Source organism: Cynocephalus volans, chromosome 11 (assembly GCF_027409185.1).
Source record: "Cynocephalus volans isolate mCynVol1 chromosome 11, mCynVol1.pri, whole genome shotgun sequence".
In the NCBI taxonomy this organism is placed as follows: domain Eukaryota; kingdom Metazoa; phylum Chordata; class Mammalia; order Dermoptera; family Cynocephalidae; genus Cynocephalus; species Cynocephalus volans.
In genome coordinates, this window is record NC_084470.1 from 34,149,617 (window position 1) to 34,165,286 (window position 15,670).

The window sequence follows — 15,670 nt, forward strand, 5'->3', positions numbered from 1 at the left end:
ACTATTCACAGTGTTGCTTTTGTTGTTTTTTTTTTTTTTTCTTTTTTCATATTATTTTAATCTACAGAGTAAATTATTACATATACATTGGAACCAGTTAATGCCCTTAGACAATGTATACTTGTTTCATAAAGCAGGAAAGACAACGCAGAGGGAAATAGGTGCCCAAAAGCACAGTCACAAAGGCTTCAGAAGTTCTAGATACCACTACAAGTCAATGCTGGAGATCACTTCTAAAACAATCAATGTTCAAGAGGAATGCTTTAATTTTGAGAAAATACCACTCCCTCCCTCCCCCCCAAAAACCCCTCTCCCCTTTTAATAATCTTTTCAATTCACTATCAAAAGTCCTGGCTCTTCAGATAGACTTTAAACTATAAATAAACACTGCATAGTTCTCTTTTGTTTGTTTTGTTTTTTTTGTTTTTTGAAAAATTATTGCAGTACAATTACTCCCATCTGGAATTCAGTAAGGAGCAAACAGCACAGGAGTGTGGGCGGTCCGAATGGGTCCAGGAGCTGGCCGCAGGAGTGCTGGAGGAAGCGCAGAAGTCTGGAACAGTGTTGCTGCTGGAGCAGTTCGAAGACTGAAGGGGGAACTCACTGCTACAGCAGCAGCTGCTGCCGCAGCTGCCAGTGGGTTTGGTAGAATTCGTGGAGCCAATGGCTTTGAAGGTTCTTTTGAAAACACTAATTTTACCTGCAAGGGAGAGAGGGGAAAAAGAGTTTAAAAAAAAAACAAAAAAACAAGTTTTGGAGTCTGTACTTAGAAATCCAAAATAGTAGGCAGCTTATAAAATATAGCAGTAAACAACTACAAAAATAAACTCACACTTGTGAGTTGACAAAAAAGAAAATGGAAAGTGTAGAGCATTTTCCCTTTGGAAAAGGTGGCAGGTATCTGAAAATGACAGATCAAGGATGTTGAAAGTCCTCCAGGAAAGTACTCAGCAACCTTGCTCTATTTTATTTTTGTTGAAAATTGTACTTTCAGAGGAAAAACAGAGAAATTTTTATGCCACCCTTTACATACACACTAACTATCAAGGAGCAGACATTTTTGAAGAGAGATTCATTAATGTTGTCAGCTGCTATTAGGCTATCCAAGAGTATAAACTGGGTGGCATAGAGAATGCTGTTTCTAATTGTGTGAGGTACTATTCAAGAGAAATAAAAATAAAATTTCACCTTCAATAAAGAAGTAAAGAAAACTGTCTTCCCCCAATTTGACATTCTCTCAATCCTATTTTACAAAACCAGTTAATTTTCTGGCTAGTAACATCAGTATGATACCTGTTCTCATGGACAGAATGTTCCCATTTGTGAAAATGGTTACATAGTAATAGTTATGGAGGAGGGTTTAGATACTAATAGCAACCACGTTGACTGCTCTGTTTATTTAAGAACCATTCACTCTGGGCCGAGCCCGTGGCGCACTCGGGAGAGTGCGGCACTGGGAGCACGGTGACACTCCCGCCGCCAGTTCGGATCCTATATAGGAATGGCCGGTGCACTCACTGGCTGAGTGCCGGTCATGAAAAAGACAAAAAAAAAAAAAAAAAAAAAAAAAAAAGAACCATTCACTCAACTGCATAAAGTTGCATCTATGCTGGCCAGAGATAACACTCAACGTTGTGACTACTGGTGCTGAGATATCAGCTCTGCACCGAATTCACAGCCTCTCAAAGAAGCTAAAATCGCATCTTTACAAAAGCGTAAAGTGACTTCATTTGCATAAAATGGGCAATACTACTAAATTATTTGAGTCCACCCATGTTGGGATCTCATAATAGATGACTGCAGTCTCCTTTAACTAGATTTTCATGTGTCAGCAGCACACAATAGCACTAATTACTGATAAGACCTATTTTGGAGATAACAGATTTCAAAATGCACATTTCAGCACATACTATAGATCAATTATTCTTAACTTTTCACTGAGCCCTGAGTCTCTGATGAAAGCTGTGGCCACCTCAACCAGAAAAAAGCACATGTTCATCAATATTACCTTATAAAGTTGATAGGCTTCATAGATTTCCTCCAAAGCCCTACCAAAAAATCCAGGTCAGGACACTATACTGGAATGCTTACTAAACTACAAAGTATTCTGGAGTGATAGGGAGAAAGAGTTTCCCAGGATACATTTCCCCAGGCTTTCTATATTGTCCTTGGATGAATAATGAAATAAGTCATATCCTTGAGACTGTGTTATCAAAAATCCAAACTTGTTGAGAGTATAAGTAACACCAATTCCTTGCCTCTTAAACATTTCATAAGGAGATGCAAGAACTTGTTTTTCATTGACTTTCTTTCCTAAAAGTATCACTAACATCGAGACTAGATTTCGTGAGATTACTTATCCCACTTGAAAGAGTCTGGCTTTTCTCCCTTCCCTATATTCTGTGATAAACCTGAACTCAACTCAAGATGCTGGGCTGTGACTAAAGGTGACAGAACACTGAAACAAATCAGGGAACTAATACTTTCATTGGTGGAGTATAGGCTGGACTCTTAAATCAATTGTCATTTCTTAGATACATTCCATTTATTCCATTTAATAATCCAAACTCCAAGTTCAGCAGACTGTGGGACATTAAAAACAGCATATTATCTTTTTGGAAGCAGAAATGACACTCACCCCCAATGGATGTGCCGCCTTCTGTAGTTTGTTGTAAGGACTGTATTTAGGTTTCGGGGGCTTCCCAGCAGCTCTGTCTTTGTGCCTTCTACTGCTAATGTGCTATTAAAAGCAATTAAAAATGACAGCTTTTTAAGTCATCAAAAAACTCTCACAAATATCGCTTTAACCTGGGGAAGAATATTAATTATGCCATGCAAGTTTCAGAAAGACAAAAATAAAAGGGCACACACTTTTGTCCTCAGATTCTGATGCTTTGATGATACATATTTTTTTATGGTATCCATTTTAGGATACTTTTAACAAATACAAGATCTTTTTTTTCCCCAGCTGTTTCCCTTATCACTGCACACATCTCGTTTTGTAGAAGAGCGTTTACAAAGAAAAGGAATGTCTGAAAAATTTTTTGTGCAAATGATCAAAGATGCCCAGACAGGCATGAATTTATACTAATATTTATCCTCACATTTGTACAGCCAAATGTCAACCCCTTAAATTCTAACGACAAATAACAAACATGCACAAAAATCAGCAAAAGAGTGTTGGTATACATTGAAAACACACCACAATCTGAGGGCTGAGTCTGCAGTTGGCAATGTATATAGCTGGTCTTTTTGGAAGGCTATTCAGAGTATGAATGTAATGTGATTAGTCATCCCTTTAGCAGGTGGGTGCAGGATTTAGAAATACAGTTCAACACCATGTAAAAAGTACATAAAATAAAATAGCATGGTATAAAATTAGCTGTAGCATGTAAATATCTAAACAAGTAAAAATGGAACATTACTAGATGACCTTTAAAGGAAAGCTATACTTTTGAGTGGGAAATCTGGTAGAAAAAAGATTTGATATCCTTTCTTCTACTAGTCTCCAAATACAAAGACAGTACAAACTCACTACTAATAATTTCTGAAAGGTCCTAGAAGCCATTACATTGTAGTATTCCTTCAACCAACTAAAATAAGCATGAATAAATAAGAATAGAGAACAGAAGATAAATGGGTGGGTGGGTGGGTGGATGGATGGATGGATGGATGGATGGATGGATGGATGGATGGATGGAAGGGGAGATGGATGCATGGAAGGGGAGATGGATGCATGGAAGGGGAGATGGATGGATGGGACAGAAAGACAGGGAGAGAGGAAGCACACACATCCTCTCATAAGGGTGTTCAAATCAGTTTTCATTCCTAGAATGTGTGCTGCCTACCTGTTTAAGTTGTGTTTCCGAGTTGACATGCACATCACAGATCTCACAGTGAAATGTTTTGTTTTGAAGGCCCGTGTTTCCCTTATTAACTGGTCCTTTGCCTTTCACTCCTGCCCTAGGAAAGGCTTTGATTGTCCCGCTTCCATTCCGGGCTTCTAGCATGGTTTTGTGCTTAGTACCTGCCGGCAATATGCAGAAATAATGAAAAAGGAAAAAAATCTTAGCTAGTATAATGTATCTTCGAGAAACAATACAATAATAAAATTTGATGCCTCATTTTAGTGCAGTTCTTCCAGGGACCATGGTTGAAGTAGGCTCATGACAGTGTAGACCGTGACAATGTGCTCTCATCACCTTATATAGCATTATTAAATTATTCCTTTTTTCTAATGCTCCACATTAAAAACAAGCACCATCAATATAGTAACTAAACTTCAAAGTCCTGAGGTGAAATTAAATGGGTGTAACTTTGTTTCATTTCCTCTTGATGCTAATAAGACATAAACGATAGCTGATGAAGAGTGATTTACTTGCTAAAGGTATAGTTGGAGGTGATGGGTAACAAATGTAATCAGTTTAAGCATGGTGTGTTTACAGAAGTGGCTCTAATTAAATACCCACTTTCCAAACAGAATACAAACAAGCTGTCTTGGCTCTGTGTTTTAGATTAAAGAAGGGAGAGTAATAGTATAAAAATTTTAATGATCCTGAAAACATGCCATATTAGGATAGTAAAGCACATAGTGATTGGTTATGTAATTTCAAATGTAAACAAATGACTGAGAAGATGAAGGGTGGATTCATAGACTAAGTAGATACACTATAAATCAATGCTTCTTCTTAATAAACCAATAGTATCTTTGGGCATTCACACATAATTTATGTAACTCTACTTATCAAGTATTAACAATATTATAGTTTTTTTGGGTTTTTTTTTTTGAGATCATTGCAGTTACAAACAGTTTAGGATAGCAATTTTCTCTCAAAATTTTACTCAAAATTTCCTTTTTCTTAGGGTTGATAAATATTCATTATTTTTCTCACTTAGACATGTGTTTTTGCTATGAAATTTTCTTGTATTATGATTTGTGTCCTTTCTGCCATTCTGATATTTTAGGACTTTTTTAGTAGTTTCTCTTCTTAATTATATTTATTGATTATTGGGCAGTTTTGTAAGCATAAGAAAAGATTCTTAACTTCTAATCATGGGCCAGCCTCCCATAGCTATTGGATATTAATGAGGAAAACATGTAGAGGGGTGGGGGAGAGACAATCTAAGTCAGTGCAGATCACACCATATTAGATAAGAGACAGTAAATATATAAAACAGGTTTAGAGCCACATGTTTCCGTCGTTCAAAATTATTGTAACTTTACTAAGTCTAGTATAAAAATGTACATTCTTACAACTTAGACTGCCCACTTTGAATATCCATATTTTATACATAGCTATTAAAATGTTTGTATCTCAACAGATTAAGGAAAGAGAAAAAAGTCAACGTTTTGCAGGAAGATTGGAGGAAATGAAACATGGAGTTGCAGAACTGCTCCCTGCCTTACTGGGGTTTGCTTTTGCCCATTTCCCTTGCAAACGAGTAAGTACAAATGCTTTCCACCTCATCTGAAGATGGCATTAGTGAGAATGGAACAAAAAAAAAGTCCCAGAGAGCAAGAAATATAGATGTAAACGGTTGTCCAAACTTCTTTATCCCGAGATGTACCTTCTTCAGTCAACCTGAGGAGCTTTTGTGGGGCCAGTTTCATTTACGAAAATGCCTAAGAAGTCAATAGGAGATGAATTCTCATCTTGACATTCTTGTGGACTCCTGGTTTACTTTTGGTTAATATCTCTTGTGCTTGGGAGTTGGTGTTTGGTGAGTGGAACCTGAATCTATTAGAACGCTGTTTTAACCTATTCAGCAATATTTGAGTCATTTATCTTGACTGGGAAGAGACAAAAGCCAAACATAGGTGGCTTGCCTCAGCACTGCGTGTCAGGTGAGTTAGGGAGATGAGAAGAAATTTAAAAGATTTATCCCTAGTAGTAAGGCTTAGCAACAGCAGGCAAAGATCCAGAAAACAAAGTGCTTCGCAGAATATCTTTGCAAGCTAAGCTCCACCTATGTCATGTCCCTACAGGAAAAGTTGAAATGGGACATATGTAAACGTTTGAGAAATACTCATCTTCTCAGAAAATCATTAGGTTCCTAGAATTATTATTTAAGTGTATTCTCTCCTCAGAAGCTAGAAAAGATAGGAAAGTTAAATATACCACCCACTCACGCCTTACACACACACACACACACACACACACACACACACACACACACACACACACACATTTCATAAAATTGTGGCAAGACTCAGGGGGAACTTCAACAAATAGCTTTGACTCTGGGGTTACTATTCATCATCAAAAAAGTACAGCTTTTGTGCAATATAACTTCATGCATTTGGGAACAGATTGTCAGTCATAAATAGCTATTAGATAGTTTTATGAGATCTTAAAGCTTGAATAGAATATAAAACTCAGTAAAAATGCATTCAATTTTAAAGCATTTACATTTTTGTGAGATAAAGTGTTAATTATGCAAACATAGTGATTATCAGAAGAACTCATATTTATTGAATCTTTAATACATCGCAAATACTGTGTGAAACTTTTAACCTGATCACAGCTGCCCTGTGCATTAGGTGCTATTATTTTCCTCATTTTAGAGATAACAAATTGACACTCAGAAAAGTTAAGTTACTTGTCTGTGGTCACAAAGCAAGCACTACTTGAAGTCCCTGGAAGGTAGAAAGTGGATTTCTAGCTAAGTCCCTAAAAATCTGATAAGAATTTCTAAGCCATCCAGATTCAGTTACACACATGTCTCTCATAGCTCCTTTAATTTTCTATTTTGTTAATATAGTCTTTCTAAAGTTGGATTCTAATGAGTCTTTCAAATTCTCCTCCCCTATTTTTTTTCTCATAATGTTCTTTTCTGCTTAGTAGGGTTCCATGAATCATGATGCTTTGAAAGGCTTTGGCTCTCTGATGGCTGGTGATATCACCTCTGGTTTCAACATCATGTAAAAATCTTGTGAGACTCCTGCCTTCTTCTGCGGTGGCTCAGCAGGGCAGTCACAAGTCTGCTTCCACACCTTTCTCTTTCTTCCTCTGAGCAGAGAATCTGCACCAAGCTAAGTGGACTATTTTCCTCCCATCACTTTTAAAAGGCTGACACTGACAATGATCTTCATGATTTCTGAAAGGTGAAACCATACTCCAACCACAGTTTAAATTCAGCAAGGCATAAGGCTCCAAGAAATCCTGTATTTGTTTGCTTTTGCTTGTTTGTTTAGTTTTGAGTATGTTAGGGACAAGATACTTATTGCTCTTATATCTGTGAGAATCAAAGTAGTGTGGGGGGAAGGGACTAGCTTTCCCTTTCATTCTCCATCATCTTTATGACTTCCTTATTTTAGCTGGCTCACAAGTTAGGTCACTGGCATAGAGGAAAGGTAAGTAAGTAAGAAAATTGTAAAATTCTTTTTAAAAATTAAATAACTCATTCATCTAGGAATAACTCATTAGGAAAATTAGGAAAATTTTTTTTGAAAGAAAACAAAAAACATAACTCTACCAACTAGAAATCTATCAAAATATTAATAATGATTATCATATACTAGGCTTTTGTTTCTATTTGCATACCTACATTTTAAAAAGTTGGGATGACTGAGCTCAAGTGGTTTTACATAAAAATTCCTGTGGAATTATATACACGTTTAGAAATGCACATGGTTTTTAATAACAACATAGACTTGCAATGCATGGGTGTGATATATTTAGCCACTTATCTAATATTAGACATTTGTATTATTTTCTTTTTTCTCCTATATAATTAGGTTGTAATGAGCATCCTACTGGTTAAATCTTTTATTACAAATTTGACTGTTTCCTTAGGATAGATTTTCATAAGTGGTATTATAGGGACAAAGAATATGACTATTTTTAAGTCTCTTGATTCAAGCTGCCAAATTACTTTCTAAACATTACAAAGGAAGTTTCAGAGGGACTTATTTTATAAAAAAATCTATCTTGGTAGAGTCTGCAAAATTTGCCTCTCTATAAAATAAATTTCCGTGCCTTAAAGTTTAATTTTCCTGAATGCTCATTCATTAAATGGTATTTAACAGTGTTTGACCAGGTCCCCAATAAACCCATGAAACTTCCAGCAATAATTTAGTCACCTTCTCACTGATAAGTTCAGTGATTCAGCTTGCAGATAAATGAGTAGAAAAGTAGTCAGTTTCCATATAAATAGCAAAGAGCAAATGTTTTTTGATGTGTTTATTTGTTATTGAATATGATAGCATTATATTCCAATTCTCGAATGTCCTGAGAAAGAACAGTTCTCTTGAATCTATATACCTGAAATGTGTAATTGGCATCAAAAGCTTCTGTGTGCTCCTTTTTCAAAGTCCAAATTGCAAATTAGTCTTTTATTTTCCTGACCTCCTATATCTATATAGTACATATTTTCCATGTTAACTGTATTTGCATTTTGTCTTAGAGAAGAAAACTTTGCTGTATTTTATCAGCACATCAACAAACATTAATCACCAGAATCCATGGTATTGGGTGACCTAGTAATGGTCCAAATGAGCAAAAAAAAAAAAAAAAAAAAAAAAAAAAAAAAAGTGTTATTTCTGTTAGCTCCCTGATTGAAAGTAATTTACTAATTCACCAGTAATGTATCTAAAGTTCAATTTGCAGAGGTGAAAGTATAGACAAGGAAAACAATAGGTCTAAAACAGGGGAAAGGAAGACTTTGCTTTTAGCGTCAGAAAAGACCCCACAGGAGAAGCTATGAGGTCGGGTTGAGATGGGAGACAAGCCACATGATGGACCCAGTGATCAAAGATAGCCCAGGGAAGAGCTCTGCAGGCTGAGGGACTCAGTGGACAGAGTGCAGGGCTGGTTTTGATGGGGGAGAAAAATGTATGGAATTGATGTAGCAGTAACCCTTCAAATCCCAGCATGTGAGGCAAAGTATCAGGCATCCAGAATGCTTCTTTTATCCATAGTACCCTGACACTGACTGCAGGGAACACTGAGGCTTTTCCACGCTGCTGTAGACAGCATTGAACAATCTCTATGTGCACCCATCTCACCTCCTTAAAAACAAAGCCCTTAAGAGCACGGAAAATGCCACATTGCTTTTATATAGATTCCCCAAGAGAGCCTAGCAAAAAGGTTCTCCACATAATTCCCACTCAATAATCAATCAATGGACAAATTAGTTACACTTCCATAGTAAAATTGAGATACATGCTGTCTTGGTTATTTATAAAAGCAGTGTTTTTGATGTTATAAACATCAATGACTTTCTATGAGGCATGGGCAGGAAAAATGATATAGGCTGAACATTCCACTGGTTTGGACACATAACTTCTTTTAACAAGAACAGTTGTGTAAAACCATACAGCCAGAAAGTGCATACTGACACATCTCTGAACTCACTTATTTTGGTTATTAATCTGTGACAGTTCCCCAGATGTGAAATAATTTAACCCTGAATGCTCATAGGAATGTAAAAAATTCATTTTATTAGGTAATATACCCCAAATCATTCACTATCACAATCCCCCAAAGACATTATTTATTAATTATAACTCCACTTTATGATCCAATAGAAACTTCTATGATGATGAAATTATTCTATATCTACACAGGTACATGGCTAATACGGTAGCCTTTTGAGACTCATCAGCATTTAAAACGAGCCCACTGCAAGTGAGAAAGTGAACTGTTAATCAATTTACATCAATAGCCACCTGAGGCTGATGGTTGCCATATTAGATAGTGCAGCTCTAGTGCTCAAGTATGCCCTGGATGGGCAGGTGGAACATGGAGGAGGTATGAGGCTGAATCGTTGGGTCTTTTTAAAATCATTTGTAGAAAGCTTCTTAAAGAAGGCACAACAGCAAATTGTGACAGGAGAGTCTCTACTTTTATTTTCAGCTGAATTGATGCCTATCATTACCCTAGAAGCTGCTGATTAGGAGGGGCAGATAATCTTTGGGCCTTAATAATAATGCGGCCATGAACACTGGCCATGGCTGACTGGCTTGGGTGTGATTTTCACATGAAACAAGACTCCATGTGTTCTATTTCTGAACACAGATACACACGCTAGATCTGGGCTTCTTGAAGGCAATGACTGGGTCTTGCTCACAGTTATATTCTCAGTGCCTAATACATAGTAGATGATCAATAAAAATGAGCTGAAGTATCTGAGATAAATAAAGATTGGTAAACAAACACTGAACTTTCCTCCCCCCACCCCCCTCCAATTGTATAAAGAATCATGAGCTCAAGCTCTGAAACTGTGCAGGCCAGAATTTGCCTCCACTAGCTGTGTGAACGTAGTTTCTTTGTGCCCCAATGTCCTCAGTTATAAAAAATAAAATTATCTGCTCTATTTAAGTGTTATATTAAATGCATTTATTGTTTTAAGGATTATTCTTGGCGCTTCTAAGTGCTCAGTAAATTATATAGTCCATCTTCTTTTCTTTCTCCTTCTTAATATTATTGGTTATGTTAAGGCAAAAGTTTAGAAGCCTATAAGCATTTTAAAATTTAGTAAAGTCTGTCCTTTGATAAGTATCTTTTCTGTATATTAAAACTTAGTGAGGGATAGAAGAAGCTCTGTCCACAATTAGAGAAACTGGAATGAGTTTAGTGCAAATTATCAAATGTTACTACTTCAAGTCATTACCAGAAATATCTGCCCAAATTAGTAATGGGCTTAAACTGTAAAACATTTCATAAGTTTTCTGTAACTATATTGAAAAAAACCCCGTCAAAATTAGTTAAACAAAACATTACCTAGTAGGATGTTTCGGGGAAATTTCTTTAGAGAAAAGTACAAAATATGTCTTTGTAATATCTGTTTCTAACAAAAGCACATGCTTCAAAAAGTTTGTGGAAAAACAGAATTAAAAGATAATACAAATCCTTTTATAAACTTTTTGGAGATCCCTAGCAAAAATATAGAGGGGGCTTCCAGATCTCTTGAAAAGACTATGTCCTCTTAATGTATTTTTGGCATTCTTAGACTGTTTTGTAAACTCTGCTACTCAGCTCAGAAGAGCTATTTCTCTTCCCAAATTCTAAAATATTTAAAAGAGGAATGCTTCTGTTCAAGTCCTATATTCCAGTGTTACGGAATACAAATCAAGGAACTGTGACTTCAGTGGTTACACATTAGTGGGGAAAAAAAGAGAAAGCAAATGAAATTGACCCCTGAATAATGCTGGCAGCAGCTGTGGTCATACCAATAATTGTGCCATAATATTTGATCCTTAAAAGGTGCCATATGGCCTCTTAACTCAATTGAAGAGAGAGAGAGAGAGATGTAAGTTCAGAGAGGACAACTGCATTGCCCAGGTTCACATAGAAAAGTTATCTCCATATCTAAGGGTAAAAATTAAGTCTGATCATTTCTAGTCCATTCTACTGGACCACACCACAGGTGTGATAGCATGTGATAGAAACCGTATTCCCAAAATTTGCTTGTAATCAGTTGTTTAGGATTGAGAATGCATTTTCCAAGGTTAAAAGAAAAACCTATTTTGAAAGGTCTTTGGCTTCCCACAAACAGCTCAAAGATGCATAATTCCACACTCAGTACTGCAGACCCTATCTTCTGTATATAATGTGTTTCCAAGGTGGGAAAACAATTTTGGAATTATTATTTGGATGCAAAGGGAACATCTTCTCACCATTCAGCCCGGCTGCTTCTGATCAGGAATGGCCTTCAACCCTGGAAAACACAACCCAGTCTTAAGGGTGGTTTTCTGACACCTGACTTTTAGAAGAAAGCGGAGATTTTTAAAATTATATGTTTCAAGCAGTGAAACAGAGTGTGAGGGGTGAGGTGTGAGGTGTAGCAGTTTTCTTTGGTAAGCTCCAGTCACCCAAGTTCGCAACTGGCTAAATGATGCATTCTGTACTGGCTGCTTTCCCCTCCCTCTTCTTTCTCCCACTCCCCTAAAATGTTTCCTTCACCTCCCTAAAGAAAACTATTTTCTCTCAAATCCTTCTCCTAGAGTCTGCTTCTGAGGGAATCCAAACTAAAACACATCACAATAATCCTACGATGAATCCTACTGCTCCTATTCCTGGCAGGAGAGTGGGTGTATATACAGCCTTTCTTATTTACACTTGCCACATGGTTTCCCCACATCCGATCCTACAGGAAAGATATAGAGGAAGCCCATGTACAAGCAGCAGTGGTTTGGATACAGGTAAGACTGCATTCACATTCATCTACATCTAGAGGAAGTCCCAGACATCATGAGCCTCCCAACACTGTTCCGGTTACAAATAACAGAGCTGAATCTGAAAATCAAAAATAGGGGACAAAGGGGGTCAAAGAGTATCTAACTGCATATTTTTTTCTTCTTCCTTTGTCACCTCCAGTTCTCACACTCCACACTACTGCAAGTCTAGGGTGAGGTCTTAAGTGAGCAGTAGGCCTAGATTCTGTGGTGGGTGCTTCCCAAACAGAAAAAAAAAGATCTCTGATGCAGGAAGGGAAATGCAGGGGCAAGGACACCCAAGGAACAGCTTGGAAAGAAGGGGAGTGGCAGTCTCCAGACGAGCCTGAAGCTTCAAGTGGCTCAAGTAAAGGCTGACAGCCACATTCACCTCCTTAAACTCTCAGATGAAATTGTGATAGTAGTTCTCAGCTCTGCCTGCTAAACACTGGGAAGGTGCTTTTTCTTTTCCCAAAAACTACAGCTTCCCAGGCCCTGGATATAAGCAATCAGATGTCTGGGTAAATATATTTTTAATGTTCCATGGGTAATTTTGACACACTAAGCAAAGATGAGGACCACAGAATTGGAATATTAAAAATATTGACCTGATGTGATATAATCCAATAAGTGCCTCCTTTGCTTTCTTAATCAGATGTTTCTAATAAGAATTGAAGAAGGACTCCCAAATTCTTGATAAATAAGCTCCAGCTTCAAATGGCATGGTTTGTTTATCTGTCAAAATTGTTCCCCCTCCGCCACCAAAAAAGAATGTTTCTCTGTCACTATGTGGAATGATCAAGAATTCTTGAGAAATCAATGGACATTCAATGATGTTTATACTTTCTGAAGAAACTTATCACATTCAAGAAGACATGTATTAGCATGAAGAAACACACAGCAAATCTGCATAGTTTAGATTCTGACTTAGGGCCAGATGCTTTTCTGTGCTTCTCAGCCCCTGAACTCATGAACTCTGCCTGACTACAACTAATGTTGTGTGCAGGAGGAAGATATGTGCTGAAGGAATTGTTCTTCATCTGCAATTACTCCTCAGAGTCTTGAAGTCAATACTTGAATCTTACCAGTGCAGCAGAACAATTGGTCAATGACTCAACATACAGCTGCAATATTAACTCAGGATATGATTCATAAATGATTCTTCTTCTATTATAGTTGCTGACAGAGTCCTGGCAATGAACCCAGTCTTTTAGAGAAAAGTTGATCTTGGCAATGAACCCAGTCTAGAGAGAAAGGCTGATATTTGTGGGTGTGCATGTGTCTGTGTATATACACACAAGTATATGTATACATTGAGAGAGGGATGTGTGTATATATACATTATACATATGCACACAGAACAGCTGGTTGGAACCAAAATACACTGGAAGAGCATTTTGTCCTGGCTTGTCAGCATCCCAGTATTTCCCTCTCTGCTATTAAAGTCATCAGAGAGACCTAGGTTTGAATCATGGTTCTGTCACTTAACTGGTCATGTGCCTTTTCTGAGCTTCAATCAAATGGAAAAATAACACATTTAAGTTGTTGGGAAGAGTAAATAAAATATTACATGTAGAGATCATACTTCAGTGGCTACACATAATAAACACTTTTTAAAGTTTAATTGTCGAGGTCACACAGACTAAGACCAAATAGCATTATTTGCCATTAAAATCTTAATAGAGAGGTTTTAACCAAAAGAAGGAGTTGTGCAACCACATTTTGCAAAAATATTATGGGTACAGTTTTAGAAAACTTCATTTAGAAGCAAAAGCATAGAGGTACATATAATGTAGAAATCACATAAATGCAAAAAGTATCTTAGAATTATATTTTCTCTCCTAATGATAAATAAAACATAAACATACACACACACACCGTGGCCTGCAAGCCCTAGAAACCCTCCCTTGACCCCATATAAATGGTACTTTGCTTGTCATTTTTGGTTTTTTAATGGTTAATGAATTCCACATGATAATTGCCAGTTTTCTGCCACCCCTTTGTCCCCTGCTGCAAAAGATCTAATCTATTCAGAGGAAGATAATTGCAGAGCTGTTGAGACAGAAAAGAAATGGCTGCATCTCACCACTGTTGTGCGCCTCCAGCTGTGAGGCGGAGTTGACAGCAACCTTGCATAGAGAACAGTAAAGGAGCCGTTTTGCTTTTTCTTCCTCAGTCTCTGTGGAAGGACATGAGCTATTGCCAGTGGCTGTCGTGGGGCTTTTTTCCACTTTAGAGGTGATGTCAGTTGTCATAACACTGCTTTTGCGGATTTCCACAGCTGTCGTCGTTGATATTGCTGGTGTCCCTGCTGTACTGTCTGCATTCAAAATAGCACAGGAAAAAAAAGGGGGGGGGAACAGTGGCATTATCTTTCCCTATTTGGAAATGTATCACTAATATTATTTCTGCTAATAATGATGAAAGCAACTAGAAGTCGCTGGTTGTCAATTATGCATCATTCATCATCTCATGAAGAAATTTACATAGATGACCGCATTTAATTTCATATGTTGAAATAAAACATCCAGATGACTCTTAAAAATACACACAAATACAATTTTAAAACATTCTATGGAGTCAATAAACATACCCACAAACTTCTCCTGTTAACATATGGCCTTAGTAAAATAATATTTACAATATATTCTACTCAGTATACACATATTTCCAGACAGATGGATTTTTTTAAAAATAAAAGATAAATGCTTTTAAGATATTTTTCTTCTTTAACACTTCTCTCTCTCTCTATTTTCCTTCTATATTTTTCTTTAATTTAAAAATAGGTACAGATCCTTTTGCATATGCATATGCAAAAGAATATAGAACCCTGATGCCATAATTGCTTTCTCCAGATCAGCAGTTCAGAAAATCATTGCCTTATTTACAAAGAGTTAAAATTCAGCACCAGGTACAAAAATCATCAATATCAAAATAAGAGGAATTTTTGTCCAGCATATTTATTAAATGCATGCTCTGTACCAGGCTGTTATGTGTAGAGTTTGCAGCACAAGTGTTCAAACATCAATAGCCACTATTCACAAGGAATTCACAGACTGGCCATACCGTGTTATTATCACATTCAAGAATTTGATGACCATGAAAGTGTTGATGCACTGTAACCTTACAACCCTTCTGGCTCTTAAGTCTGATTCTAAATCTGGAGAGACCAATCATCAAAATGAAACTATACCATCCTAACCTGACTTGGGTACATACAGATCTCCTCCTAAATATGCCAGTCACCATGAATAGCAATGTTTGCCATACCCGATAATGAATTACAAATGAGCTCTACACTCATATCCTATCTAGTCTTATATTCCTTTTTTCTGCCTCCCAGCTGATTCTTAACCTCCTACCCAAAATATTCCCAGGCTGGCTCTCCAGCTCCAGCTGCTCTTGAAATTGTCTCTCATTCCATATGCTGCTATAGTCACTATTTAATGCCACACTAAAAAGTTCATGATAAATGGATTGGACAGTGGGTATAAAGGGCAGTGGTCTGCCTGC

The 15,670-nt window shown here is 37.1% G+C and overlaps 1 protein-coding gene across 2 annotated transcripts in view; it reads right to left on the reverse strand.

Moving 5' to 3' along the window:
• Positions 1-318: 318 nt before the first annotated feature.
• ZNF385D (zinc finger protein 385D) overlaps positions 319-15,670 on the reverse strand; it is a 183,963-nt gene continuing 168,611 nt past the window's right edge. For both annotated transcript variants that reach the window (XM_063113817.1, XM_063113816.1), the window contains exons 4-7: positions 14,244-14,477; positions 3,849-4,027; positions 2,639-2,740; positions 319-700 (exon numbers count right to left, since the gene is read on the reverse strand). In XM_063113817.1, coding sequence (XP_062969887.1) covers positions 467-700; positions 2,639-2,740; positions 3,849-4,027; positions 14,244-14,477 — 749 coding nt within the window. In that variant the 3' untranslated portion in view covers positions 319-466. The remainder of the gene's footprint in view (positions 701-2,638; positions 2,741-3,848; positions 4,028-14,243; positions 14,478-15,670) is intronic.